The 27,312-nt window shown below is 29.4% G+C and overlaps 4 protein-coding genes across 5 annotated transcripts; all 4 read left to right on the top strand.

Annotated features, from left to right (window-relative positions):
- Positions 1 to 1,134: 1,134 nt before the first annotated feature.
- Positions 1,135 to 1,923, top strand: LOC107010363. The gene has a single exon (XM_015209641.2). It carries the CDS (start codon positions 1,356 to 1,358, stop codon positions 1,707 to 1,709), a length of 354 nt encoding a protein of 117 aa, XP_015065127.1. The 5' UTR covers positions 1,135 to 1,355; the 3' UTR covers positions 1,710 to 1,923.
- Positions 1,924 to 3,059: 1,136 nt separating this feature from the next.
- LOC107010492 lies at positions 3,060 to 3,831 on the top strand. The gene has a single exon (XM_015209779.2). The coding sequence runs from the start codon at positions 3,263 to 3,265 to the stop codon at positions 3,620 to 3,622; it is 360 nt and encodes a 119-aa protein (XP_015065265.1). The 5' UTR covers positions 3,060 to 3,262; the 3' UTR covers positions 3,623 to 3,831.
- Positions 3,832 to 8,183: 4,352 nt separating this feature from the next.
- LOC107008669 lies at positions 8,184 to 12,079 on the top strand. 2 transcript variants are annotated; one of them, XM_015207802.2, is made up of 4 exons: positions 8,184 to 8,430; positions 8,993 to 9,836; positions 10,200 to 10,637; positions 11,686 to 12,079. In XM_015207802.2, the coding sequence occupies exons 2-4, from the start codon at positions 9,014 to 9,016 to the stop codon at positions 11,868 to 11,870; spliced, it is 1,446 nt and encodes a 481-aa protein (XP_015063288.1). In that variant the 5' UTR covers positions 8,184 to 8,430; positions 8,993 to 9,013; the 3' UTR covers positions 11,871 to 12,079. The 2 variants fall into 2 exon arrangements, with proteins under 2 accessions (XP_015063288.1, XP_015063287.1); XM_015207801.2 differs by having other exon boundaries at positions 8,184 to 8,577.
- Positions 12,080 to 22,575: 10,496 nt separating this feature from the next.
- On the top strand, positions 22,576 to 26,038 carry LOC107011811 (mannan endo-1,4-beta-mannosidase 7-like). Its single transcript, XM_015211462.2, has 5 exons — positions 22,576 to 22,982; positions 23,060 to 23,254; positions 23,332 to 23,454; positions 24,806 to 25,008; positions 25,300 to 26,038. The coding sequence occupies exons 1-5, from the start codon at positions 22,590 to 22,592 to the stop codon at positions 25,754 to 25,756; spliced, it is 1,371 nt and encodes a 456-aa protein (XP_015066948.1). The 5' UTR covers positions 22,576 to 22,589; the 3' UTR covers positions 25,757 to 26,038.
- Positions 26,039 to 27,312: the final 1,274 nt, after the last annotated feature.

Here is a 27,312-nt window from a genome sequence, read left to right as displayed (position 1 = left end):
TTAAAAAGTGTATAAAAAAACTTAATTGATTATTAATATTTCAGTTATGTCACATAAATTAGAGGTAGAAAAAATAATGTTTATCCAGATTAATTATTTTCAGTCAATGAAAAGAAAGATACAAAAACTAAAATGAAAAATATAATAAATCACAATATTTAAAAAGCATATAGAAAGAAACTTGATTGATTTTTGATATTTTAGTTGTGTCGCATAAATTAGGATAGAAAAAATAGTATTTATCCAAATTAGTTATTTTCAATCTATGAAAAGAAAGATACAAAAACTGAAATAGAAAATAGGGAAATTGTATATAATATCAAATTAATAAATTAAATTGAATGCTATAACCACACTTTAAATAGCAAACTGTCTGTCAGTCATCTTTCTCCCTCGAACTCTCCCTCCCTCCCTCTCACTTTTATACAAACACAAGTATATAAAATGTGTTTCTGTTTGTATAAAGCGAGAAAAATTGTACGTATACATATGTTTTTGTTCCCCTATCTCCCCTCTCCCATATCTCGCTCGCCACTCTCCCAAATCTCGCTCACCACCCTCGCCTCTATCGCTTATACAAACAGAAACGAAATGTGTAAATTGTGTTTTTGTTTGTATAAAGTGAGAGGAAATTGTATATACACTTGCAAATATATATATCTTCGTTCTATATACTTATTATTATACAATACAAATATTCGTCTACCCAATTTTCTTTTATCTTTCGCTCTTTCTCGTTTTATACATACACAAATTATACAATTGATTTGTATACAACTGTTTTCTTTTGTATATATATATAGCGAATTATACAATTAGTTTCTTTGTATATAAATATAGCGTTATGGAGCGTATTTATACAATTTACTATAATATACAAATATAAATTTTGTGTTTGTTATATGTGAAAATTGCTTTAAAAATATTATATTTAACATCTACTAAAATATGTTTCCATATCATGCCTTGTTAGAATTAGGATAGAGAAAATAATATTTATCCAAATTGTTGTTTTCTCTGCCATATATTATGGTCAGAGTAGTAGCACTATATAATAAATATTTTTATTAGAAGAAGTCAAAACAAAGAAAGTTCCAGCTTTCTTCAGCAATAGACTTTGAAAGCCTTTAAGGAAGCACGAGGGAACACGCAATTTTTGAAAAATGAGACCACAGTTGCTTTAAAATACATCAATTAGATAAGCCCCTAAATTAACTACTACTCCTATATAACATATGCTTTATTTTCTTCATCTCTCAATCTCTTCCTTCATTTTAAGCAGCCTATAATTCAAGAGATTTGGGTGCTGTTTCCCTTTTTGCCTAACTTATACACCAAATAATTAAAGCTAAGCCATGTTTAGAGCAATGAGTACGCGAAGGGACTATAGAGGATACGGAGTATTGAATAAGGGAGAGGAAGATGAGGAGGCTTGTGCTCCAATATTGGGAAAGCCTAAATTGAGCAGAAACAGAACAGCTCCTGCTTCTGCTGCTGCTAAATTCTTTAGCTCTTCATCGAAGAAGGTCACATCGGAGGACAATTTTCGTGCAAGTGCTCAGCTAAAAGAAGCGAGCAAGGTTCACCCGATATTTAGTTTATTTGAAACGAAGAGGAAGAAGAAGGCAACTGCTAGGCCTGAATTCTCAAGGTACATTCAGTATCTTAGAGAGGGAGGTTTTGGTGATGTATTGCAGACGACTACTTAATTAATTCCTACAAAATCAACTTGCCTGCAGTTAATTAGTGTTCTAAAATAAGTTAAAGTTAATTTGGATTTTGTGGTACAGAAGACGATCATTGATTTTTTTATTTTATAAATTGGTTTACTATATATGGTCTTAATTTGGAGCTGAAGAGCATGATATTCAATTGTGTAAATATACGTCATAATGCAAACTTGTTTTAGATTAAGAATGTCAATTATCTTATTTCTTCGGAATAACTTATCTAACTGTTCAGGTTATAAATAGATTCGAAATAGACAATCTACACATATTATTAAGTGAATTTCTTATAAGAAAAAATAAAATTAGATATGAACTTTGGTTGGTATGGGATACCAACAAAAATATTAGATTAATAACAAAACAAAAAATCACTTGACCGCCGTTTAGTCTTCGAATGAATTAAAAACCATAATTTGGAAGAAGGTTTTCCATCATTTTTGAATTATGTATTTGCTTGGTTAGAAGGAAGAAAATGTCTCTAATTTGAAACTAAAGGAAATACATTAATATTAATATTATTTAAAATAAATTAAGTTGAAAGAAACAAACTACTAATCCTTCATACTCATTCAAACATGTCGGTTATTTGGCTAATCAATTACACTACATTAATTTATCCATCTTTCAGTTTCATGTTTTCTCTGGAAAGGGCAGGGCATACTCATTCAAACATGTCTGCTTTTCGCTAGTCAATTCGTAATACCCAATTTTCTTTTTTAACACAAAAATAAACTAAAAATAAATAGTGCCAGCATTAATTGACTCTTCATAGCATATAGATACACGTGGTGGCAAGTGGCAATTAAAAATTGTGATAAGAAAATGTTTAAAAAAAAAATCTCAAAGGTTTTGATTATCATTGAGCTTTGAATTAGAAATATCTTACTAGGAATTTTTTTTTTTAAAATCGTTCTTATACATAATTAAAATTAAATTTATTTTAACTCTATAACATATATCGAATATTAAATTAAAGATAAAAGAAAATCTTTTTATTATTAAATATTTATAATAAATTAATATAATTTTTATTATTATATAATTTAATGAAATAAATTATTTATTAATTAATCATAATTAAATAAAATAAAATACAAACTTAATATACATATATTGATTTGATATAAACACGTGTCAATTCAATTTTAGCCATAGATAAATGAAGAATGCATAGAGCAAGCTAACTCTATGGCCTTTTATTTTCTTCATGTGGTCCCACTTCCATAAAATTATTTGATTTTATTACTAGAAAAGTCAGACAGTTAGCTGTTAGCTTCGTAGTTGATAAGGCGTACGCAAATATTGAAAAATAAGGCCACATATCGTATTAATGTCAGAATACCTCAACTAATAACAATTAAACAATTCCACTTTCCGGCCAATTAAACTATTTAATACTACTTCATTGTTACATCAACATTTCTCAATAGGATCTCTAAATTTTCTCATCTTTCCTCCTATCATATTAATTAAATAGATCTTTCTCTGTTTTGTTACCTTTGTTTTTATAAGTTAATTAATTTAGCTTAGCCATGTTTAGAGCACTGAGCACACGAAGAGATTATAGGGGATATGATGAATTGATTAAAGAGGAGGCACCATCCACTCCACTAGTAGATCCAAAATTGAACCGAAACAGAAGCGTTTCAGCAGCTTATAAATTTTTTAGTTCATCCAGGAAGGAGCAAAATTCTCCGATGAGTCCTCAAGTGAATAAGGAAGCGAAAAAAGCGAGCAAAATTCACCCGATATTCAGTCTATTCGAAACGAAGAAGAAGAAGAAGGCAACTGCTAGGCCCGAATTCTCCAGATACATTCAGTATGTTAGAGAGGGGGGTTTTGGTGATGTGTTGCAGACTTCTTCAGTTCCTCCAACTTCACCACGGCCGTGAATTGATTCAATAAATTCGATAATTATGATGAGATAGCTTCTTCTTTTTCTTTTTTTTTTAATTTTCTGGTATAGAAGATCTATCGATAACATTTAATTAATAATAATAATTCATATCATCATGTGATTTTAGAGATCCTTAAAATTTGGAGTTGATATAAATGATCATGATGATATATATATATATATATACACTCTTGTCAAGCTGTCCATGTAATCATACAAAATACGGTTAAATTGTTGTTACTGATTAAGATGATTTTTTTATTTTTTTTCCCGAAAGCTCCCTCAAAGGGAATCCAATAGATAAGTCAAAGGAGCACGGAGATTAACGAGAAACTGTTTTTGCAAAATGTCAGTGCACAATTTTAATTTGGACTTTGGGTTCAAGTTACATTGTTGACAATTTTAACTGGAAATTAATGCTGCCAATAATAATACACCAAATCCGGAGTTTGCTGGTTTTGCCTGGTGAAGAGAACATGGGATGAAGAGTAATGAATTTGATTACGTAAATAAAATGTGAGATATGATTAATATTCATTTTCCTTCTTAATTTATTAATTACGTTTAAAAAAATCTCTTGATTTCCTTTAACTTTGATGCACCGGCCTCTTAAATCCTACTCCTATATACAAAGTGTACGCACAAAATAAGGAGCTAAGAAATGGAACAATACAAAAAAAAATTAGTGATTTATGAAAAATATAATCCAACTTCTTTTTTTAAGAAAAAACTTAAGAAAGTCAACTTGGAGTATCATGTGGCCATCATGAGCATCAGTTAATAACTCCATCCGCCCATCCGCTCCTTTTAGTTGTCACATGTGTTCTTCTGAAAATAAAATTATATAAGTTTGATATTTAAATTATATAAAAAATATAATAAATTGTATTTTTTTATTAATATGTGCAAAAGTAAATGTTGATCAAAATTTATATTATTTAATTCTTAAAAAAAAAGTAATAAATAAAAAGAGATGAAATAAACCTCACTCACTTATTAAGTCAAAGTATACATATGTATATGTTGAATACACAACATGTATACTTTTGAAATTTTTTAATTTTTATTTCAAATTCAATATCTTGTATCTTTTCATCAAGGTTATGACCCTTCTGGACAAATATTGCGTGAGAATTGAACTCAAGACATAAACTTTTTGTGATAAATTCCATATTTCTGTATGAACAAATGGGAATAACGGAGAAGTACCACACCAGCAAGTCAGGCTATTTATTTGTGTTTCTAGAACACGAGTAAGTGGCATGGGCGGTACAATAAAATAATGTTGTTTGGTTAAAATTTAGTTATTACAAGATTAACTATTCTGGGATTAATTATTTTGAGATAACTTATCTCATTACTATGCTATAAATAGTGTGATAAGTCATCTTAAATATGTCAGTCAAACAGAACTTCTAAATTTTATCTCAGGACTATTTATACTTATCTCTCACACTAAACAAGCATATAGTATTTGAGTACATACATATGAACATTAAGTTTTTGAATCAGGCAATTGTTGAAGAAGGTGGAGCGAATTGTTATTCTATTGATTCATTGCGGATATTTATTTTCTTTCGTGGATCATATATTTTTTTACCATTTTATAGTAGCTCTTTATAAAATTCACTTTAAAAAAGAGGTCGCACAAGTATTGTCAAAATTCTTTCCTAAACTAAACTCTCAAAATCTTTAAGACTATATATATATATTGTGGATGTTCATTTCCTTTTGTGAATTAGATCAATTGATCGAATTACATTAAATATTTGTATCTTTTTTTTTTAATGTATCTCTCTTTTGTTTTTATGTTTTCCTCAAGTTTAATTTTGTAGATTACGCATAACACATGATTGCCTTGATCTTACTTAGTTTGAATGATTACGTAAACTTTCACACTATTAATAACGTACAGTTCTCCACCTACTAATTTCCTCTCTCATTGCCCCTAATTAAAAAATAAACGATGTCCTTTCCTACTTCTAAACAGTGCACAAATTAAAGAAAGTCGTCTTAGAGAAGCAGTGAGGAAATGATCATTCTAGAAATATGGAACTTGTTTATTAATGTAAATTATTATAGTCAATGTTTATTTATGAAGGGAAGAATAATAGAGATCTACACGTGGTCCAAAATTATTAGACTTTGCATTTATGATCACAAGCTTTTTGTTGTTGTTGATGGTGGTGTGAACGTATTTTTTTTTTTTGGAAAAGGCATGAATTTTTTTTAAAATTTGTATTGAAAAATCAATTACATATTTTAATTATCATAATGATCTATTACACACTTTAACTAATTCAAAGTGAATATATGCTACACTACTCTCAACTCTCAGAGTATGCAGTGTGTTACATTCACTGTCACATCAGCGCCATGTCAGAAAATTGTATTCTTTAAGCTTTTTTACTTTCTTTTTTTTATTACTTATGTTTTATTTTATTAATTATATTTTACAATAATTATTTTTTAATCAATTATTAAAGTTCATTAATAATTTTGTCTTCTTCATAGTAAAATGGAAAAGAAGAAACTTTTAGGAATGATCATTAAAAAGATTATCCAAAATCTGGAGTTTAGTCATGGAGTTGAAGAGTTCTTCCATTTCAAAATGTACCCACAAGAAGGTTGTTTTAATTTCTTCCATTGATTGGTCATGAAAAATGAGCTCTCATTGTTATTTGTTGTGGTTTGTACTTGTAAATATTTTTCAGATTTGGACATATATTCTTTGTTCTTTTCCTATGTTTTCTCATGGAGGTTTCTTAAAAAATCAAGATAGTAGAAAAATAATTTTCTTCCATTTCAATCGATCACCCAATTTCACTCAAAATATCCCTCGAAGCTTCAACAATTGAAACCTCCCAAAATTTTACTTCTATATGAAGTAAATTGTTTCTTAGTTGCTTCTTGTTATTGATTTATTTTAAATTTAATGAGGTGTGAAGAAGATGAAGATTGTGGGGTGTGAAGAAGAAGAGATGTGGGGGGTGGGGTGTAACAAATATTTTGTTGTTTTTTTACTTTCTTAATTATCTGACGCGCATAACTTTTTTTTAATTATTATTATTTTTTCATGTCAGCTTAAGAAGGTAAATTAATTCACTTTTAAATAGCAGCCATGTGTAATAGATCATCATGATAGTCAGGGGTGTTCATGGTTTGACTTGAATCGGTTATTGATTAAAACCAAAACCAAACCAATCTAGTCGATTTTTAAGTTTCTAAAATCAAACCAAACCAAATAAAAAAGATAACCATCGGTTTGGTTATTGTCGGTTTGGTTCGGTTTTACTGGTTTATTTGGTTTGAAAGTAATAATTCTTTTGAGGGCGTACGTAACTCGATAGACACAAACACCAAGTACATGAACAATCTATAAAAAAGTGAATGTCGGTTTAGTCAAGCAATATTAGAGTTATCATTACACGAACAAAGTAATTCATTTAAGAGAAAGTGTGACTATTTTATGTGAAGTACAGTAGGTAAAGACTAAGATGAATTTTGATGGACTTGAACTTGAGATTGTTATATTTGGTCTGAGTGTTGGGCTTGAGAAAATGGTAAAGCTAAAGACTAAGTTAATTAAAATTAAACAAAATATTTTAAATCTATTTATGAATAATATATAAATAATTATAAAATTTAAATATCTAATTTATCGGTTCGATTTTGTTATTTTTGCGGTTATTTTTTAGTAAAACCAAATAATATCGATTTTAAAAATTTAAAAACCAAACTTAACTAAACTAAATCAAATATCAATTTTTTAAAATCGATTTGATTCGAATTACAATTTAATTTAATTGTTAATCATAACTGTAAACAACCTTTAAGTGTATAACTGACTTTTCGATACAAGATTAAAGAAAAATCTATGTCTTTTTCCCTAATTTTTTTTACCCTTCGTGGAAACTTGTGTATTTTTTACTTGTAAAGAATGTCAGCACATATGACATTGAAGATAAAAAATTTCAACACTATGCGAATTTGAGAAAAGAAATAGGTAGAGCCGCCAATTATAACTGCCGGTCCACTCCTTGCAGCTGCTAACGGTCCTACGTGGGCAAATATATTTTGCGCTTTCTAGCCTTTTCGGTTGACTACCAAAGTCCTTGTGATGACACTTGGCACAAATTCCTGGAATTTAGGTGGAATATATGGTCCTTAGAGCTTTCCCTTCAACTTTCCAACACATCAATAAAAAAAACAAAATTCATTTTGGCCTTCACATGATTTTTCTCCCATTATATTATAGCTAAAGGGAACTAACTCCCAATGAAAAAGTGTTGAAATCGTTGTCAACGAATTTGGTCAATTTAACAAAACCACACAACTTATTATCTAGTCTTTCAATCAAGAAAATGTAATGTAATTGTAGCATATTTTTACTAAATAAATAGAAAATTTGGTCACGCGTGTTATAAGTATGAATTAAAAAAAAAGAAAAGAAAAGGATGTGGGCTGTTGATGGTAGGACAAAATAAAAGAATCTTATATAATAATAATAATAATAATAATAATAATAATAAAATAAAAGTGGGAGGTGCGTGCATTTTGGCCTTTGATTGTGAGAATGAGCAGAAAGATAGAGGATGGTGCAAATGCAATGATAGAAGAGAGGAAAGGAAAAGACGCTACTTACTTCTTAACAAACAGACAGAGAAACAAGGAAGAAAGAAGCATTCCATGACCGTGAGGGTACCTTGCCTCTAGGGAACAGGCTCTTTGCCTTCTCCGAAAGGCCAGGGTCTTCGTCACTGTCAGAGTAAGGGGAGAGAGAACAAGTCCTCTGCATCAATGGTAACTTGTTCCACACTGAATCTTCCCCTTCTTCTACCTTTAATCAAATATCATGACCTGTAACAATCGCGATTCTCAATTTCTGCATCTCTCCCCCTACCGTCTGACTCCCCTTCCTTTTCTTTAGGGTTTCTTTCCCATCTTCAGGTAACTTGTCTCATCTCTATTCAATTCTATCGTTGTTTTCATTTGTGTTTGTTGAAAGCTTTGATTTCATCATATTGGACCTAATAATATTACCATTTCAATTATTGTGCTTATTTCATTCATGTTCATTTTTCTTTCTAAGTGTGGATTAATGGAGGAGGATTAACATGTAATCATGATCCTGGACTTAAGAATTCGAACATATATATACCAGTTTTTTTAGATTTTGTCGACTTGCCTTTGTGATTCCATGGAATTTAGAACAACTTCAATTTCCTTTAGTTTTCCCTTTTTTTTAAGCTGCTATTCTTTTATCTTAAGGATCAGATTATTTGCTAGGATGTCTTTTATGTATTCGTAATGGAAACGAATTAATTGGTTGCTGTGCAATGTGTCTTTCTGTTTTTTTGTATAGGTGTTGTTGGTATAGTAAGCCATGCCGACATATACAGCAATAGCTATGGATAGATTAATAGAATCCGGGGGCTCGAAATCCATGACAACTTCCAAGAGCATTTATGAATCGAAGTTTGAGAGGAAGAACAACGTTCCTAATTCAAGTTTTGATAGAAGCAAGAATGGTTCTAGTTCAAAACTAGAAAGGAAAATCATCCAGACTAATGTAAAGATGGATGATAGCAATGGTAAGCCCTTGATAATAGGAGATAGAAAAGATCACTGGACTCAAATATCTCCTGCACTATACACAATTCCCAAGCCAACACCACTTCCAGATTCTCCTTCGTTTCCAGATTCTCCTTCGTCATTTCCTCCGTCGCCCTACATAATTAATCACAAGCGCCGAGGTCCTCGCCTTTCACAAAGTTTCACCGAAGATGATTTTGGCACTCAACAAGAAGCTCTTGGTGGAGAGAAGATGGATGAGAAATTAAGAGAGACGAAGAAAGACCTCCCCAGTACATCTCTTGATGACCCTTCCATTTCCAGGGAGGCAGTTAATTGTGCGGAAGAGGATAATTTGCTATTCGCTACGGATAACCTGGGTAAGGGTGGTGAAGTGACTGACCTCTGTGATGGAGAGCTTCTTCACCGAGATATGCATAATGGTTTATCTGGGCAAAATGGTACAATGAAGTCTGTGGCATTCAATTTGCGGAGAGGGGGTGAAGCTGATGATTTCTTCGACCCACAGGAATCTCTGAGTGTCAGAAGTTTTGGTGAGAGTGAGAGTAATGGTGGATTCCAGCGCTGTTTAAGTTCCATGACCCCAATGGGAGAATTTTATGATGCTTGGGAAGGTAGTCACCTTTTCATAATTTGATACTTTTCGTAGTTATGTCTTTTTATCGTACATTAAAATTGAACTTGAGGTGTTTATTTGTTCCTCTTCTAGTAATAACTTGGATGTTCTTTTTGCTGTTTTCTTCCTTTTCTTTTTCCTGGCTGTCACATTGGCTTCATTGTCATTTCTCCTTGATGCATAGTTGTAGGCTTTACATTTTCAGTCAACTATGCAACTTTTGGTGTTCTATGTAAATACCTTGTTACCATTGAGTTTCTTTTCCTTCTTCTTGTGACAAGTTATTGTATGTCATCACCGTGCTTACTGTAATACTAGTATAACATTATTTTTTGTTGTTTTATGTGCATCCTCTCTTCAGAACTATCTTCAGAGAATGGGCCACAGTTACCTACAAATGATTTTGAAAATGAGCTACGAGAAATAAGATTGAGCTTATTAACGGAAATTGAAAAGCGAAAGCAAGTAGAAGAAGTTCTAAGTAATATGCAAACTCAGTGGCAGACGATTCGTGAACGATTATCTCTCGTGGGATTGAACTTCCCTCCTAATCCTGTTGCTGGAGAGGAATTGGACAATGAACAGCCAGATGATCAGGTGGAAGATTTGTGTCAACAAGTCCACATCCTTCGGGTCGTATCAGAGTCCATTGGTAAGGGAATAGCAAAGGCTGAGATGGAGACAGAAATTGAGACTCAAATTGAGTCAAAGAACTTTGAGATAGCTCGACTATGGGACAGGTTGAATTATTATGAAGCTGTGAATCGAGAGATGTCACAGAGGAACCAGGAAGCTATAGGTGAGTTTATGCTCCATGTCACTACTTATAATTTGAAGCTGATGTGTTATTGTACATTTAAAGTAGGTATGTGCCTATTCTCTCAACATTGTTTGGCCAAATGCTTGGGGGAGATCTTACATTTATTGTTCATACTTCTGTGTCTAATCTTTGACTTGTTGCATCCACAAAAAATAGATGAGGTATGCTGATAGGTACTGAGATTTGTGAAAGAATAAGCACTTTATGTTGGTATCTGCTATTCAAGAGGGAAAATATTCTTTTTAATTTGCAAATTCAGTTGACTGCATTGAATCGGAGAAACAAGAGGGGCCAAAAAAACTTTTAAATAGTAAATTCTTTTCCCCTACAAATTTGGAATCTAAGTTCAGCATAAGTCAGACATGGTGTTTTTTGTTCCAACTGAACTGATTTATGAAGTCATCATTAGTGGTTTCGTGTGAATGCAAATATCTTCCCTGCTATCCATGCCAAATGTCATGTTTCATCTTTAGTGTATCCAGAATTATGTCTTGGGCTATCCGTTATTCTACAACCAAACTTCAGTGTGAACTTTTTCATCATAAATGCAGTCTTTTCTGTATTCTTTTCTTAAAATAAAAGAATAACATAAGATATGTACTCAATTCTAAATTCTCATATCTATAATGTGTTGGTCAAAGTAGGACATTTAATTCAAAATAATGTGAACAAAAAAATACTATATGCAAGGCATATTGACTCCTTAATATATGTCAAATTAGATTGTATGCATACAGGTTATCCGATTTGCTGAACTGTATGAAAGACCAAATTGAGGCTAGTGGCTTCCTTGCTAACATATAATTTACATCAGGAGTACATTTGGTTTATAGGCCAATTTGTAGGTCAGTGCGTCATCAAAGACCTTACAGATGTAGTTGTATTATTCTGAGTAACAACTATTCAGGCTGCTTCTCTGAGTATCTAATCTTGGTAACCGCAGTTGATCAGGGTGATATCTACCAGTAGACGCTGTATGCCTCGTAGAAAAAATGACAGTTTCTCTGTTTTTGTTTGGATTGTGCAGAGACAGCACGTCGTCTTAGGCAAATAAGGAAGAGAAGGCAGAAGAAATTGATATGGGGTTCAATTGCTGCTACAATTACTATAGGCTCTGCTGTCTTAGCCTGGTCTTACTTTTTTACTGGAAGAGAATCATCTTCTTTGGATCAATCTCATAGTCGTGAGGGAGACTCTGCATCAGAACTATGAGTTCTCAATGAATAGGTTAAAGTGTGCTTATTTATTATACAGGGAAATAAGGAAGCAGGAGATCAATCTTACTGTCTTGTGAATATCATCATATATTTTTTTGTCCTTTTTGATACATAAAGCATATTTTTGCTACTACACATGTACAGTTCCTCAAAAATAAATAAAAGTTTTTAATCTGTGGTTGTTAGCACCACTACGAAGTGGTTCATATAACTTGAAGTTGTTAGGCAAATTAAGGTGGAAATTTGTTCTATGTGAACTTGGCAGGCCTTGAGAAGAAATTCTACTCTTTTGATTAGATTTCAAAAATAATTTTGTCAATCAATGACCAGCTAAACTTTTCAATTGCCAAAAATCGAGGCCCAACCACCATTTGTTGCAACATTATCGTACTAGAAGGATGGTGAATTAGAACATGCATGATACAATAAAGATGAAGCAAGAAACTTGGCTGCACAATTAGATTCCCAAATCCCAGAGATAATTGTCATAATGAATTTGATTACGTTAAGTCCTTTAGAAGACGATCACGACTCATGGTGTTGGCCCAGGTAATTAAAGATGAATCCAAGATTGTGTCTGTTGTTTAGTTGATAAGAAGTATGGTATCACTGACTCTACTAAAGTAGGTAGCTTTCACCCATCAGTGAGTATGATAGGGCCCCCTCTCAACAAATGAGATTGATTGATACTTTTGTGAATTTGTGATGAAGAAGAATCAGATGAGCAGACAGCCACTCAACGTGTCTTCCACCAAATCAGGGCGCACATCTCGCCTCCATTCCTTTTTAACCAAACCAATTAGGATTTAGGAGGACCTACAACCTAATTTCAGAATTCTGTCTTTAGTAGCAATAAAAAAAAAGCAACTACTTCTTCCTCTCCACTTTCTTTTAATTACATCTTTGCCCTTTTTATTTGTTTGCTATAGTTTATTTATTTTTAAAAATGTATTTTGTGATTTCAAAGTTAAAAGTATGTTGAACATATAAAAAATGACATTTTATCTTGACATCTTAGATATGACACGTAAAAAAGAAATTAAGATATTGCTATAAAGAAATTAATTGTATACCAACTTAAAAGGCAAGTAGAAAAAACAATTAAGAGACATTTTAGTAATTTAAAGAGTCCTTAATTTTTATTATTTTCTAAAATAAATAAATATATATATACTTATATAAAAGACAACTCTAGGCCAGCCTACTTGGTGTTATCACAAACAAGAATTTTCTTTTAAATTTATTTATTTTTAAAACTAGCATTTCTTTTTAATGAAAAAAAATGATACTTTTATGAAAAATTGCAACTTTTATAGCGTCATTATTCTACTTTTACATATCAAGGTATGTTTTTTGCACTCATTAATTTATGCCTATGATATTAATTGTTGTTTTTGAGTACATATTTTAAACTCAGTTGTTTATGTTTCTTCAAAGTTATTATCTGCGGTCATATTAAAAATATACACATATAGTACGTATATTCATTGTGTAAAAAATAATTATTGTAATCAGTTCAAGAATTTATGTTTTGATATTCTATAAGCTTACATATTATCTATTTCAACGTAGATATGAAATTTTTCATTTATCAATTAAAGAAATTCATTATTCATGTTCAAAACTTATAATTACTTTCATGTTCAAGCGCAATTTCTTTTTTTAATATGTTAACAAATTTTTGAATTTTCTACTAAGACATATATCACAATTGTATAATCTATGCAACCTAAATGTTTTTTTTTACTACGAAATGTCTTTGTATACATATTCTTATTTTCTTTTTGTTTATTTTCCTTTTAATTTTGATTAAAGAACCAATGATTTATCATTTCATGCATAATTCATTCATTAGAGGTTTCTTAATTTATGTGATAATGACAAAGAATCAAATTCATGTTGGAATATTGATGATATACTTTTAAGAACCTATTTTCCCATTATTTTTAGTGTATGAATATTAGAAAAAAAATTATTTGCAAGTTCAATGCAATTATTATTTATGAACACGCGAAGCTCGGACAAATTTCCTAGTATATATATATATATATATATATATATATATATATTCTAACTTTTCACATGATATGTTTATAATGATAAAATTATAGACTATTGATGTGACATGATTCTAATGTATAATTATCTTTACTTTTTCTCGTGTAACACAAATAATTTCAATCTTTTACTTTATGAAAAGGAAAAGGCATAAGTTTGACTTTAAAGTTTTATAACTCCTATTCTCCAATTAACCACACCCTTTTAAAACATTTCTTACATTAATATACACTTAAGTAATGGAAGATGAAAAAACTAATAAATTTTATTCCTTCCTTTAAAACGAATATCTTATTTCCTTTTCAGTTTATTTCAAAAAAAATAATCTTTTTCTTTTTGGCAACATTTTAAAAGTTTCCACCTGACATATTTAAGACCACAAGATCAAAGGGCATTTTGGTACATTTCATATAACTTTAACTTAGCACCACAAGATTAAAAAGTCTTCTTTCTTTAACTCCATATTTTTAAACGAAGGGAGTAATATTCCACAACAGTTTATATTTAGCTTATAAAATGGAAAGATTGTAACATCCATAGACAACTACAACTCACTTCTTAATTTTGTTGCTGTTTCTATTTCATCTTCATGTCAATCAATTTCCAATATCATGTTGTATACATATTTCTATTAAGAATGTATTATGTCGATCTGATATTATATGTATGCCAGCATCGTCATCATTATCATGACTCGTGATCAATTCATCATGTCAACGGTTTGTCCAACTTCATATTAGCAGGAATGATCCCATTAATATACATTTTTCTACTTCAATCAAAAGGAAAAGAGAAAGAGTTATTACATTTGTGTAGGAAGAAAGATTATGTTGTATCTCTTCAAAATAAAGGACTTTTTGAAATGATATTGAAAAAAAAAAATTATTTAGTTGAAAATTTATAAGTGTGAAGAGTACTCAAAGGGCAGGAAGATTATTGGACAAAGAACCAATCTATTTATTTAATTCATATCAAATTAGAAAGAGAATAAGGAAGAACTATTTGAAAAAAAATTAATTTATTTAACGGAAAAGGGCCTAAAATATCCTCAAAGTATTGAAAATGGTACACAATTACCCCCATCCACCTATTGGCCCCAAAATACCCTTCCCATCCACCTTTGGGTCCAAATTTACCCCTTCATTAACGGACCAAAATTAAAAATAATTAAATAATAATTTTTAATTACGTGGCACTCCACCATTGGTTGTAATTTAATTGTTTAAAATAATTTTATATTCACCTATTACCCACCCATTTAATTTTAAATCCACCCATTTTAACTAAACCCGCCTCACTTGACCCACTTCAAGTTTCTCTTTTCCCACTTCATCTTCTTCATTCATGACGACTTCTTTCACCGACCTTCTTGCTTCTGATGATTATCAAACCAAAGGACTTGCTGATAGAATTGCATAGAGGATTGGTTCTGGAGTTCCTAAATTCAAATCTCTTCCACCTCCTTCACTTCCATTATCTCCTCCTCCTTTTTCGCCTTTCTCTTACTTTGCTATTCCTCCTTTTAGACTCCCCTGTTCTTTTGTCTTCTTCAAACGTATGTAGTAAACCCCTTTCTCTCTCTCTCTATTCCATTTTAAAACTCTGTTTTCATTGGATTCAAGATTATTGATATTTTATTTTTTTTGAAATTATAATTGCAGCTTCTTCCATCTCCGATGACTGGGAGTTTTCCAGCTCATGCTTTTAATTGGAAGAGCAGTAGTCATCAGGATGTGAAACAAGAAGACAAATTAAATAATGGGTTTAGTTAAAATGGGTGGGTTTAAAATTAAATGGGTGGGTAATGGGTGAGTATAAAATTATTTTAAATAATTAAAATTACAACCAATGGTTGAGTGCCACGTAAGTAAAAAGTATTATTTGATTATTTTTAATTTTGGTCCGTTAATGAAGGGGTAAATTTGGACCCAAAGGTGGATGTGAAGGGTATTTGGGGGCCAATAGGTGGATGGGGTAATTGTGTACCATTTTCAATACTTCAAGGGTATTTTAGGCCCTTTTCCGTTTATTTAAAGAATTCATATCAAATTAGGAAGAGAATTAAGGAGAAATTTGTTTTGTAATTTAAAAAGTGACGAAATTAATGTTGACATTATTTCTTTCTAACTTTTTTGTTCTACTAATTCCTTTTTTTATGTTTAAAAAGCTTTTTTCTATTTTATTTGTTCTTTGTGCATCTTTAATCATAATTAAAGATATGATGTTAATTTAGAAACAAATAATATATATATATAAGCTTCATTGAACATATATGTAATCGTGAAAGAAAGATTCAATAACGCACCAAAAAGTTAACAGCAATCATTAAAAAGAGAAAGATAACTAGCAACAGAAAAAGAACAACAAAATTGACACAACACATTAAATGCTAATTTAGAGGTGAAGAGAAGAGATCTTAGAGTGAAAAAAGAACATCGCGAATCTTTTGCTTTGTCTCTTATTCTTTTAATGAAAGAATGTTATTTTTTCATGAAAAGAGAAAGAGATGATTGCTCGTTATACCTCTGAAGATACTAAAGAAAATCATGTAATAATCAAATTTAGTCAAAATATTAAGAATTTTTGAAAGAATATTGCATTATAATTTCTATTGAGAGAAAATCGTATTGATTGAAAAATTTATAGAAAGAATAATAAGTGGTCCAAGACCTAAGAAAAATTATTTAGAGAGAGATTCAAATTATTTATGGAATTCATATTAAATTAGGAGGAAAATAAGGAGAAATCTATCAATATTTTAATTTCATTTTTTTCCTTCAAACGTTTTTCTAATTTATTTTTTCTTATCTATCTTTAATCAAATTTTGTTTTATTATCTTTTATATATTTTTCACTGCAGTTTGTCTGTATGTTTGTAGTTTTTTTGTTTTTAAATATAATATTTTTTTCTAATTTTTATTATCTTTTATATATTTTTCAGTGCAGTTTGTCTATATTTTTGTAGTTTTTTTGTTGTTAATTATAATATTTTTTTCTAATTTTGAAAAGCTGAAAATTTCACTTTTAAATTTTATTGAATATCACAGTTCTACCATATTTAATTTCTTTCATCATTAATCATACTATTATTATTATTTTTTGCTTTTGTGCCTTAATTTGATCTATTTATTTTCATTTATATCATTTCTTTAAATTGATTCTTTCCTTTTTCTTTTTTTATTTATTTGTTACCAGCAAAATAGTTGATATAAATTGATAAGAATTGCATATATATATATTACAAAATTTATTTTATTTTATTTAAATTTAAATCATTTCTTCCGCTAAAAGATTCATATCTACGGGTTTTAATAAAGTTAAAGTTAGAAAATGATGATACTCTTCTCACTTCAGATATTTATTAATTTTATCATATTTTTATGATATTTTCTCTATATTTTCTTAAAATAATTGCTAAAAATTGTGTCTAGAAGTTTATTCATTTCTTTTTCTAATCCTTATTTTGTGCATTTTTTCTTTTTTCTTTTTTTTAAATAGAGAGTTTTACCTTGAAAATTTGCAGAATATCAAATATGACCATATTTAAATCCTTTCATCATATATACTATTAATTTTTAAAATCTTCTATCCTTAATCTCATCATTAATGTAATTTGTATCATTTCCTTAAATTGATTTTTTCCTTTCTTTGTTCTTTATTTTTTTTTATTATTTTAAAAATTGATTGTTATACCTTGTAAGAATTGCATTTTTTATACATAAATAGATTTAAATTTGTCATTTATTTTTAACTTCCCTTTTTTTTTTTCTTAAAACGTTTTTTTTTCTTATCTATCTTTAATTATATATTTTTTTAAATTTATTCTATATAACTTTAATTGAAGTTTGTTTTACTTTCTTTAATATATCTTCGATTAAGGTGTGTGTATATATATATATATGTATGTATATATATATATATATATATATTATTAGGATGTCGTATAAAAGTATTGGGTGAAGAAGAAAAATACGTTTTATAAGGTATTATAAAATAGGTGCCAGAAAATTATAAGTTTTGAAATGAAGAAGAAAAAATATGTATTATAGCATTATATATTTAATTTTTAATTATTTAAGTAGGGATACATTTCATTATTCATAAATATTAAAATAATTATAAATATTCAATAATTTAAATAAGCAAAAAACAAGGATAGGATTTACTTTGTAAAACGATTTTGAAAAATATAATTATCTATAGTTTCTATAAATAAAATACTTATTATTTTTCTTTTCTATAGTTTTTAAAATTTCTTTTCTTAATTTTAAAGCTGATAATTCTACCTTACAATTTCATATTTAAGATATATTTAATCACTTTCATCCTATTAACGTCGTTTCTTACCATTCTTCAGTTTATTCATTAATGTTATTTATATCATTTTCTTAAGTTATTCATTTATTTGTTTTTTTATTCATCTATTTAATTTAAGGAATTAGCTACTATTATAACTTTATCAGCATTGTATTTTACTTATTTTTTTAATTGTTTTACATAATTTAATTTTTCATAATTTGAAATTTTAGATAATTTATTTTGCTAAAAATCTATACTTACATATAATATTAAAATCGAATGATAAAAAAAAAAAAAGGTTACATGTCTTCAAAGCTATGGACATTTCTTTCCCCCATTAACTATGGACATTCATTTCATTTCTTCGAAGCATATCTTTGCTCTTCTCTTTCTTTCATCTTCCTTTAAACAAATATGTATATAAATTTCACATTATTGTCATTTTATTTTATTTCTTTAAAATATCTCTCTTGTCATTCTTATCTTAACATATATATATATATATATAAGGAAGAAAAACACGTAATAATAAAGAATATTAATATTGATTGAACAATAATTTAATTATTTTTCTCAAATTTTATTTACAGTTCCGATAAAAAAACATCTTTATTTCATTATTCTAATCATTTAAATTGTAATTATACAATTATGGTATTAAATTGTATTTAGATTAGTATTTATATTTGTCTTTTCAAATTCACTATTCGATATAAAATTCAAAACATATTTATATATATTACATTTCTTTTCTCATTAATTATTATTCTTCCAAAAATAAAAATTAAAACATCATTTTTCTCATTTATATCAATTCCTTTTAAGTATCTCCCTTGAATCTATTATTATTTTCTTCTATTTGTATTTTTTCTAAATTAATTTGTCTCAACATACTCAACTTGATTGGATAATAATTTAACCATTTTGCTCACATTTTTATTTAGAATTTCATACAACTTTTTTTCCCATCCATCTTCACTTCATTTTCAACCATTAAAATAGTTATTATACAATTATGACTTTTAGTGCATTCAAATTTTTATTTTGTATTTTGTTCTTTCATATTCACTATCTGATGGTACATTTACAATTATATATATTATTTATATTTTATCGTTATTCAACAAAAACAATGCGATATAATAAAATTTTATAACAATTAAAATAAATATGTATTTAAATTAATAATGCAATACAACATATAACAACCATTCAATAAGATGTAATTTTCAAAAAGTGCAACCAACCAACATATATGTTCCAACAATAGTTTACAATTATAAATATAATATTTATTTATTTACTAATAAATTTATAATCGAAGCGCGACTATGCTCACTAGTTAATCATAATAGTGAACATTATGAGAAGGAGTTACAAAGGGATAAGAAGAGGCAAACGATATAATTCCTTCATGAGAATTATTGAAGGTTAATTAAACAAAGGAGTAAATTGGTAAATTTCAAAGGCTAGAAGATCATATTATTTAATAGGTGTATATGAATTTGAGTTCTTTATGGTAATGTTAGTGCTACTAGTAGTGACCATAAATGGTATAACTTGATTTAATTTGTTGTTTTCTTCTCTTATTTTTCATTATTGAAAGATCATAATCTAGAAAAACGAGGGTTTGATTAAAGAAAAGTTCATTTTAATAGTTTGATTCTTGTTCTCCAATTTTATAAGAGCTATGTTATATCAAATATAATGGTTATACTATATCCAATTCAAAGATTTAAACTTGAATTTAATTACAATTTCAATTACTCCTTCATTCTAGGTCGGATTGAGTCTTTGATATGAAATCGTCTTTATTAAGGAGCATTTTAATCCACTCCAAAAACTAAGATCTCTTTAACAATGAATGGGAATTATTTTCCTCTGCCAATTATATTTTTTAAAATTATTTTATATTGCACTAAATTTATTTGTTAGCTATGTTGTATCAAATTTATTTTTAATGAGCATGTAAAAAAACATTTAGAAATCTAATTATCACTGTTTTGTATGTATTTATTTATACTTAAAGGTCTCACATTAAAAGTTTTCTTTTTTTTATCATCCATTATAATAACACTTCCTTTATTAGAGAGTGCTTTATTTAAATATTAAATTTTAACGTAAATTTAGATAATCAAACTTTAAGGTAAATATCAAACACCCGACGACGAGAATAAAAAATAACACACCCTCTATGGGATTGTTGTGCAGGACAAAGTTAAAAGGAAACGTTATTCCACACGTCTCTACATTGGTATTTCAACAAGGGTCATAACTCTCTTTACCAAAGTGTCGGCATTTGCTGCATTATTTTCTTTAGTTCATAATCATACATACATGCACTCAACTACATCTTGTACACATGCAAATATTATTTTATTTGTTTTGTGTTTGTATATGGTAAATCAAGCTTAAAAGGGATAAAGTTGAAATCGACTACTGAGTGTATCGATTTAGTCAGAATCAAATTCATGATAAGTTTTTTAATTATAATTGAATAATACTTTAAATTTGATATCTCGATATATCTAAGACTACTGATGTTATGATTTATCAACGATTATCTTAAGGTGACCACCGATATCCATGTCCGGTGCTCAAAGGGAGCATATTGACAATGATATTTGTCCTAACACCAATCAACCCAAACACAACGCCATATTCCAAATATGGAAAAATAGTATTTCCAGATTTATTTTGCCTCGTTAAATAAATTTGGGGAGGGATTATGACCATTTTCACTTATAAAACAATACATTGTCAAGATTGAACATATAATCGAAGTTTTTTTTTTTTTTAATTTTACACTAATTGTTAATTACACCTATTATTCGTGCAATTTATACTCTCATATATACTTACTTTATCAATTTAGCTATAATTAAAAAAAAAAGAGCTTGATGACCATTATTCACGGCAAACATGTATTTAAGTGTATAGCTCTATGGTTGATGACTTGAAGCAACGAATTATTCCCTAAGTTAAAAAAGTTTTTTCAACTATAACGCAGAGGGAACTCTTATGCAGGGAAAGAGGTTGAGCTTCGAAAGAATCTAATAGTTTTGATTTTAGAATAGTAATATATATACATAAATAATTTATTAAAAATTAAGTAAATTATATTGTGTAGAAATTAAAATTCATATACTCAAAACTTAACCCTGTCCTTACTCTAACGATCAAAATTAAAGACACAACTCAAGTGCTTAGCACGGGTTTTCTAACTAGGGATGCAATGACTATGGACGAACGTATGTACACGGATAACACATGTTAATGTATTTACCTCACTTCATTCAATCTAGAGTCAAATATAAAATTAACTTTTATTTACCTAATTTTAAATAAATTATCTAATTAATAAATCATATAAAAATTTTAAATAAAAATATAAAATTTTATAATTAAAGTGTTGGAGTAACATACTAAAAATATAATAAACTACAGCTGGAAATAAAATGACAAAATAAATAAAAAGGTATTCCGATTGATCTCGCTCTCTTTAAGAAGATTCAAATCCATTATGACATAATCTATACCGATCCCACAGTAATACTCTTGACTTGTCCCCTCTAGGATACAACAGTCCAACAACGTCGTACAGAACAAGCAAGTCCAAATTAGTTGAAGAGATCAAAGCTCCACAAAAGTAACACCTTACTTCAACATATAAATACTCTCTCTTATATTCAGTGAATGCAGTTGAAAACTTAAAATATTTTCTTTGTCTCAACTCTCTCTTTCACTATTACACACTATAATACTTTTACACGCTTTATATATTTCATCTACACACTCAGTTAAAACTTAAAAACCAAGTGTGAATTTATGAGGCCTATTTATGCGTATTGTTGCAAAAGTTAAGAGAAATGAGAATAGAGAAGTTCAAAATTTACATTTCTACTGTATCTAAAATGTAAATTTATGCGCATTGTTGAATACCCTTTTCTTTAGTTTGTTTTAAAAAACATTATTTTATTATAATTATAAAGAAATTTTTATTTGACCTTAATAAAGTAATTTACAGCTTCCTTAAAAATTTTATTCTCTATTATATTCTTTTAGTCATTCATATCTGTAATAAATTACTCTATATTCAGAATAATATGTCCTAATGCTAACGAATTTTGCACCGACGAACTTGACATTTTTTACCTTTAATTTGAAAAAAAAAATGGTTCGTGACTTAAAAATCTCAGCCCAGTACTTTTTTTTTCTTTTTTTAGAACCTACCAAAACCAACCAATTGGCAGTCACTGTTAACTTTCCTCCCATACCTGATAATACTTGTGGTGGTGGGGCCACACTATTGCACAGAGCTTTACAAATCCCCACCCCATTCTCAACTGCCAATAAAATGCTTTTATTCTGTGAACTTCATTGGCATTCCAAAATCCACAATATTGAAAAAATCAAAATAGAAATGAAGAAGCATTTCGCTTACGCATTTGTTCTAATTTTCTTGTTGCAGCAAGTATGTTTATTCGTTCAAGTTGAAGCAGGGGATGGGTTCATTAGGACCAGAGGAATACATTTCATGTTGAATGGTGACCCTTTTTATGCTAATGGATTTAATGCCTACTGGTTAATGTATATTGCTGCTGACCCATCTCAAAGATCTAAAGTAACAGATGCATTTAGAGAAGCTTCGAGCCATGGACTCACTGTTGCTAGAACTTGGGCTTTTAGTGATGGTGGATACAGGCCATTACAATATGCTCCTGGATCTTACAATGAGGACATGTTTAAGGTCTTTTTGTACTACTCATTGAGTTCTATTTTTTTTATGCCTAGTCCTAACTTTTGTGTAACTAATTGATTTTGAAGGGTTTGGATTTTGTGATATCTGAAGCAAGAAGGTATGGGATTAAGGTTATATTAAGCTTTGCAAACAATTACGAGAGCTTTGGGGGAAAGAAACAGTATGTGAATTGGGCTAGAAGTCATGGACAGTACGTCAATTCAGATGATGATTTCTTCAAAAACTCAGTTGTTAAGGGCTATTACAAGAATCATATTATGGTAACCAGAAATTTAATTGCATTTTACAAAAATCAGAATCGTTTGTTTCTAATTGGTTTCTGTTTTTACTACTGCAGACTGTATTGAACAGATACAACAGATTCAGTGGAGTTGTTTACAAGAATGATCCTACAATCATGGCGTGGGAACTTATGAATGAACCTAGATCCACATCAGATCATTCAGGAAGAACCATTCAGGTACTTTGTGCTTTTCTCTTTCTCTGCTTTAAATTTTAAGAAGCAGAGTCTTAAATCAATTGGTATACTCCCAGCGTCCCACATGAGTGGTTCATTTTCTCTCTACACTTCACTTTAATGAATCATAAATACTCCAAGGATAATTTCATTAATTTATTTGATTTTTCCTTTAAAAAAAATTATAACCTCATTTATATTATTTTAATAACTTAATTATAAAGATAAAATAGAAAGAAATTTAATTAATTTTTTTAAATTGACAAGTAACTTGGATAATCAATAAATATGAAAATGGAGGCAATATCTTTTAATTCCTCTTCGCTGAATTTTTAATTAAACTGTGGTCGGATTCCTTTTTTGTTTTGCTGGTTTTACTTTTACACTTTTGCAAGTTTAGATGCAGACAATTAAGCCGTGAAATGCGGGGATGAGTTTTGATATTAGTATGAGTATATCAAATAACATTGATTTATTTGTCTGATTTAACTTGAGATTATAAAAAATAAAGAATTATTTATATCTTATGATTTCTTAAAGTGAAGAATCTTTAAATGAATTAAAATAAAATTAAAGAACAATCAACAAAGGAAAAAATAAAACAATTTTTTTAAATTGACTCAAAAGGGAAGATAAGAGAAACAAGTTAAAATTTAAGGGAGTACATGAATTATAAAGTGAGATTAAATAATACATAAACAATTATCTTATTATCTTGTGTTTGGTTTGTCCTACTAAAATGAGTATGTGACATAATGATTATATGGCTTGCAACTAGAGCAACTTTTTTTCTCAATTTTAACTTTGTGGGACTTTCATAATGGAACACCCTAAACTCATATTAGTAAAGATATAGCCTTTAAGTAGTCCAGGGTGTTCATCCGAACACTCTCGGTAAAAAAATACACGATATATGTAAGGTAACTTTCTGTATTTTTGTAGATGTATAAATTTTGAACCCCTTCAATAACAAATAAAAATAGATGGTTCAATGGTAAGACCCTGAATATTAAGCTGCATGCCCCAGGTTCGCATCCCTGCTACTTATTTACACGTTTATATTTTTATTTTTCAAACCTTCTGAATGAAAATTCTGGATCCGCTTAGAATGTGCAACTTTTATTAAATATGCATAATTCGATTCGAAAGCATTAAGTTGTCATCGAATACATGATCCCATCAAGTTCTCAATTAATTTTCATAGGACAACCCTCTCATAAGAGCCGTAAATTGACTAGAAATTAATGTATCTGTTTTCCCTGCCATTTTTCAAGTGCACTCTTTTATTGCTTCTATTTTCTGGAGGGGAACAATATAGAAAGGATTTATGCTAAGTTTGATTTGTTGTTTGCAGGCATGGGCAACAGAGATGGCATCTTATGTTAAGTCCATTGACAAAAACCATTTGTTAGAAGTTGGCTTAGAAGGATTCTACGGACAAACAACTCCTCAGAGGAGAAATCTGAATCCTAATTTTGACATAGGAACTGATTTCATCGCCAACAACCGCATCCCTGGCATTGATTTTGCCACTGTTCATGCCTATCCTGATCAATGGTAAATTTTTCAGGACCACATTGCACATTGCAATAATATCCTTTACAGAAATTACATCATTTTCATTAGCTGTCTTAGAAATTCAAGTGTTTTATGTCATCATCTCATTTAAATGTTTAAACTATTAAATAGAGTAGTGATACAATTCATTATGATATCGAACCAGCAATCCTGAGTTTCACATAGAAACAAAAATAGTTATGTGCTTGACATGGAAAAAGAATCAGGCCTACACATGAGAATGAGAAGCGTGTTTATGAGTTTCTTAATGATAAAGTTGTGATATGACAGGGTAACAAACTCAAATGATCAAGGCCAACTATCATTTCTGAACAATTGGCTAGACTCCCACATTCAAGATGCTCAATATATTCTCCGTAAGCCATTGCTGATCACAGAGTTTGGAAAATCTTCGAAAGATTCAGGTTTCAGCTCCTACCAAAGGGACCTTCTTTACAATACAGTCTACTACAAGATATATTCATCAGCTAAGCGCGGGGGAGCAGCAGCAGGGGGACTCTTCTGGCAACTTTTAAGTGAAGGAATGAACTCATTTCGAGATGGATATGAGATTATCTTAAGCCAGAACCCTTCAACTGCAAATTTGATTGCTCAACAATCTCATAAGCTGTACCAGATTCGGAAAATATTTGCAAGAATGAGAAACATTCAGAGGTGGAAGAGAGCAAAGGCTGCTAGAAGGAGTGATTGGACAAATAGGAATAAAGGAAAGCGAATCGGAAACTAATGATAAGATGCTTTAAGTTTGAAGCTATAACTTATGATTTAAAGTAGTGTGTGTGACAGAAAAAACTGTCCTGAAGGATTTTGTATGACATATAGTGTTTGCAAAAGCCCCTCTTAGAGATGATTATGGTTCATCCAGGTGGCTTAATAGAGATTATTACTTACGGTAACTATGTTGTTTTCTGGATACTTGACTAGTTGTATTGGTACTTGCATGTTTGTTGTTTTCCAATTATATTTCTGTCAGTAATGGAAGAGAAAAAGAAAGATATTTAAATTTTCATTCTGTGTTTTACCCTATTATTGATTACAAAAAAATCTATTCAGAAGATTATCTTATAGCCGAAGTAACAATTTAAATTCCAAATGTGATGGAATTAACTTTCTAGGTAAATATCTCTGTGTATCAACTATCTAAGACGGTACTCTACAAAGAATAATGCATGAGAAAATTTTTAGAATGGATAATGAAAATCTTTGGCTAAATTTACACACTGATGAAGCATTTAGGTGGGTTCATAAAATGATGAACCAAAAGTGGCTGTGTTTGAAACTTCACAAAAGGCCTGGACGGCTAGTCAGGCTTGCATGAGTTAAGGCCCTTTTCTCAGCCACCGAAATGGAATTATTACGCGAAATGACAAACATTTATTGTATATTACGCTTCGTGGCTACAGTTTTGGATATTTATGATTCATGAATACAGTTTCTTAAATTTTGCTACTTGTTTCCTAATTGTATAAATTCAAAATTTATAGTTTGGTTTTTTATTGTATAAATTAAGATTTTGTATATTCCCACCCTAGCTATTTATATATGATTTACTCATACATTTGATTTGTATATGTTAAGAAAAATTCAAAAAATTACCTTATTCGTATATTAGCAAGCGAAATATACAAATAGAGTTCTGAAAAATTCCTATGGGTAGCAAAATATGCAAAAGGTGTTTCGAAAAATTCTAAATATATATAAATACAGAATTTGTATATACTTGCCCTATTTGTATATTGACAAACAAATATACAAACAGAAATACACATATCAAACGAAACTATAACTATGGAGCGTATTTAAACACATTGTAGCTGTGGAACGTAACTAAGTTTAATCTCTTTGCGATTTATGAATATTTGAAAAATTAATGGATCTCTTTTTAGAGGCCCCTGTTCGGGTTGGCATAGCAAGGCCATTTTTTCAGCCAGGGCTCCTTGATCCGTTAGAAATTCTAGGCCCATAACCAATTTTACAAGAGTAAATCCTTCTTCTCAGATCCTGTTTGATATCCAATTACTATCATCGTTAATCTCACTAAAGTTGGCAAATTTGAATTTCTACATTTTTAGAGTCAATAGTCAACAATGTTGCTTAGCTTAAAACAACTCTGGAAAATTTGAGCATCGTTGTAACAACAAATCACATCGTCTTTCTTAATCATATCAAAATCTTTAAAATATTATGAATAATGTAAGCTTTATTTTTTCAAATTACGGCCGTCTGTAATCTTACTAAGGTTGTTACATTTATTTTTATTTTTTTTTTAATTTTTTGGACTGA

Source organism: Solanum pennellii, chromosome 2 (genome assembly GCF_001406875.1).
Source record: "Solanum pennellii chromosome 2, SPENNV200".
Lineage (NCBI taxonomy): Eukaryota > Viridiplantae > Streptophyta > Magnoliopsida > Solanales > Solanaceae > Solanum > Solanum pennellii.
Note: the sequence above shows the minus strand (reverse complement) of the source record. Positions and strands in the feature narration are given on the sequence as shown.